The sequence below is a fragment of the Phalangium opilio genome, unplaced genomic scaffold (assembly GCF_054372755.1).
Source record: "Phalangium opilio isolate 3A_F unplaced genomic scaffold, DU_Popi_V2 ptg000038l_1, whole genome shotgun sequence".
Taxonomy (NCBI): Eukaryota; Metazoa; Arthropoda; class Arachnida; order Opiliones; family Phalangiidae; genus Phalangium; species Phalangium opilio.
Genome location: NW_028324161.1, coordinates 2,003,342 through 2,005,686, shown reverse-complemented (window position 1 = coordinate 2,005,686; position 2,345 = coordinate 2,003,342). Strand labels below are relative to the sequence as shown.

Sequence of the window (2,345 nt, the reverse complement as noted above, 5' to 3'; positions counted from 1 at the left end):
TACCAAGAATCAGACAACGACCACATCTCTTTTCGACGCCAGACCGTTTGTGAGCCAAACAAAATGTAGAGAGGAAGGCTAGCAATTCAGTTTCACTCGCTACTGGACTAACTCGGCTAATTTCAGAGGACCTGACTGCACTGCAGTTAAAGCTGAGAGAGGGGGAGGAAATATCTCTAGCCCTTTTAGTGGAAGCTATCTATATTTAGAATAATAAAATAACATGAAAATTACTTTAAATTAATCTAAATCGATTAAAACTGGTTGTATGACCATTTCTGACTCCCTTTAATTATTAAAAATCTTTTAGTAAAGTAAATTTTATTTGAACACCCGTGAGAGGGTCAGTGAGACCTAATTTCAAGAAGAATAAACCAGAATTTTGTTGGTGATAAGCGGGAATAGCCCCGAAATCCACGAGCAACAAAATTCTTTGACTAAGCGAATGAAGCCTTTGCAAATCGCATTCATAGTCTCCCGTATATACCCCTCCCCTCGGTAGTTCTGTACAACAAAAGAACTTCAAAATCTCGCCGTGGGGGCCAGCCGACCAGTTTTGCCTTTGCCATTCGTTCCGCTAGTCTTTATACCAGCATAGAAGGAAAAATTCTACATAGTATGAGAAGTTCAGAGTTTAGCCTATACCCAGATAGGTTGCCCTCTAGGAATTAAGTATTGAAGCTGTCTAAATTTGAAGTTTTTCTGGTGCAGCTCTTTTATTAGTGGACGGATTTAATTGAAAATTATTTTAATCGATACAGCTCAAAATTGTCTTTCGAATGACATATTGGACAAAACATTAGGTATTGAATTGTAAGAGTTGGACTCGAATAACTACATCCAAAACTTCACCGGCGGGAAAAAATATTCTGACTTAAATATTGAGTTAAAAATAATGAAAAATATTTTAATCGTTAGGAGAAGGTTTGAACTATAAGTCAGTAAAATTTTATCCGTATAGGGCTATTATTTTGGGGACTGGACTCGAACTAAAACGGGCTATTTTGATTAGTCTTCAGTTGTCTTCCCCCTTGAGATGAAGCTAATGTAGAAATCTAATCTCCGCTACCCATTTTGCAACTGTATACTTTACTTTCCATTATCAGAAAGTAGGCTATACCGCACAACAATCCACTGAAGTATAAGATGAACACTCCAAGCAATTTACTCAAATCGATTTGGACAATTTCCTCCTCGTCCCAGTTTTGGACGCAACTTTCGAAGTCTTCCGAGCCTCTTTCAACATCATGGGCCAAAATACCATTATCAACTAGATTAATGGTTCTGGACACATAAAACATAGAAAATATAAGAAGTTTTTTTTTAATTATTATAGACTGTTAAAATACTTCAGTCACTCTATTTCAATATTTGTTAAAAACTGAATACTCACAAATACGATAAACTTTCTTTAATGTCTGAAGGCAAATGTCTATTTAAAGCTAATGCGTAAAAAATAACAAAATCGCTAAGGGGCGTAATATTAAATCCACAAGGTTCTTTGGACTTGTAGCGATCACGTAAAACCTTAGTTAAAATAGAATAATCCATAATTATAAAGTAATGGTTTTGTCGTAAGACCTTTGACATCATGTCATTTGAATTAAGAACTTCAATTGGCAAGAGTAATGCCACCGGATCGTTTTGAATTTTGCGCCAAATACCGTTAACCACTTGCGAGTTACTAAACTAAACAGAAGAAAGTTGAAAGAAAATGTAATTCATAAAAATGGAGGAAAAACCAAGTACTCAAATGTGTTTCCTTTCATTTCCCCTCAACCTAAAGCCCCGGAACACGGACGCGGGTGCGGGTGCTTGAATCTAGTTCGGCCGTCTACCGCCACGAGCGTGTCACGTTTTTGGAGGGAAATTTCAGAAATCGCTACCAGAGGGCCAATCGTTGGTGTGTTATCAAGAATATTCACTTTCGCCAAGTGAAGAATTTGGTTAGCTCAGTACTTCTAGTCTCATCTTACTTCCGGTAACATGAGTTAGAAGTAGTATATAGGTGTTTGGAAGTTTTTTTAATATTACTAAAAATTGTAGCCCGCACTGGGGTTTCAAATAAATTAAAATTACCTTTAGGATGTTGGAGACAGTCGTTCCCGTTCCTACCAAAGGAAGAGATTCGGGAAATCTTTCAAAATCTTGAAATGTTTTAATGAAATACGCTGGTTTAGTGACGATTAGAAAAGAAAGTAAGACAGCCGAGAATGCTAAACATATGAATCGCGAACATAATTTCCAAAATGTCATTAAAATTCGTTGGCTTCGGCTTTTGCCTTCCCTCTCAAACTCCGAGCAGCCTCAAAATTTTAAAACTTTTTGATTAAAAATATAAAATT

General features: G+C 36.5%; 1 protein-coding gene across 1 annotated transcript; it reads right to left on the bottom strand.

The window, feature by feature from the left end:
• Window positions 1-366: 366 nt before the first annotated feature.
• Window positions 367-1,649, bottom strand: LOC149682608 (uncharacterized). The gene is made up of 2 exons (XM_089834408.1): window positions 1,394-1,649; window positions 367-1,284 (listed from the first exon to the last, which is right to left on the bottom strand). Exons 1-2 carry the CDS (start codon window positions 1,591-1,593, stop codon window positions 1,056-1,058), a joined length of 429 nt encoding a protein of 142 aa, XP_089690534.1. The 5' UTR covers window positions 1,594-1,649; the 3' UTR covers window positions 367-1,055.
• Between the last annotated feature and the right edge of the window lie 696 nt (window positions 1,650-2,345).

Bases quoted from the DNA above. Each gene is read 5' to 3' on its own strand.
- LOC149682608 (XM_089834408.1), bottom strand. From the start codon at position 1,593: ATGATGTCAAAGGTCTTACGACAAAACCATTACTTTATAATTATGGAT. The intron at 1,285-1,393 runs GTGAGTATTCAG...TTATGTGTCCAG, and splicing joins AAAGAAAGTTTATCGTATTT to AACCATTAATCTAGTTGATA.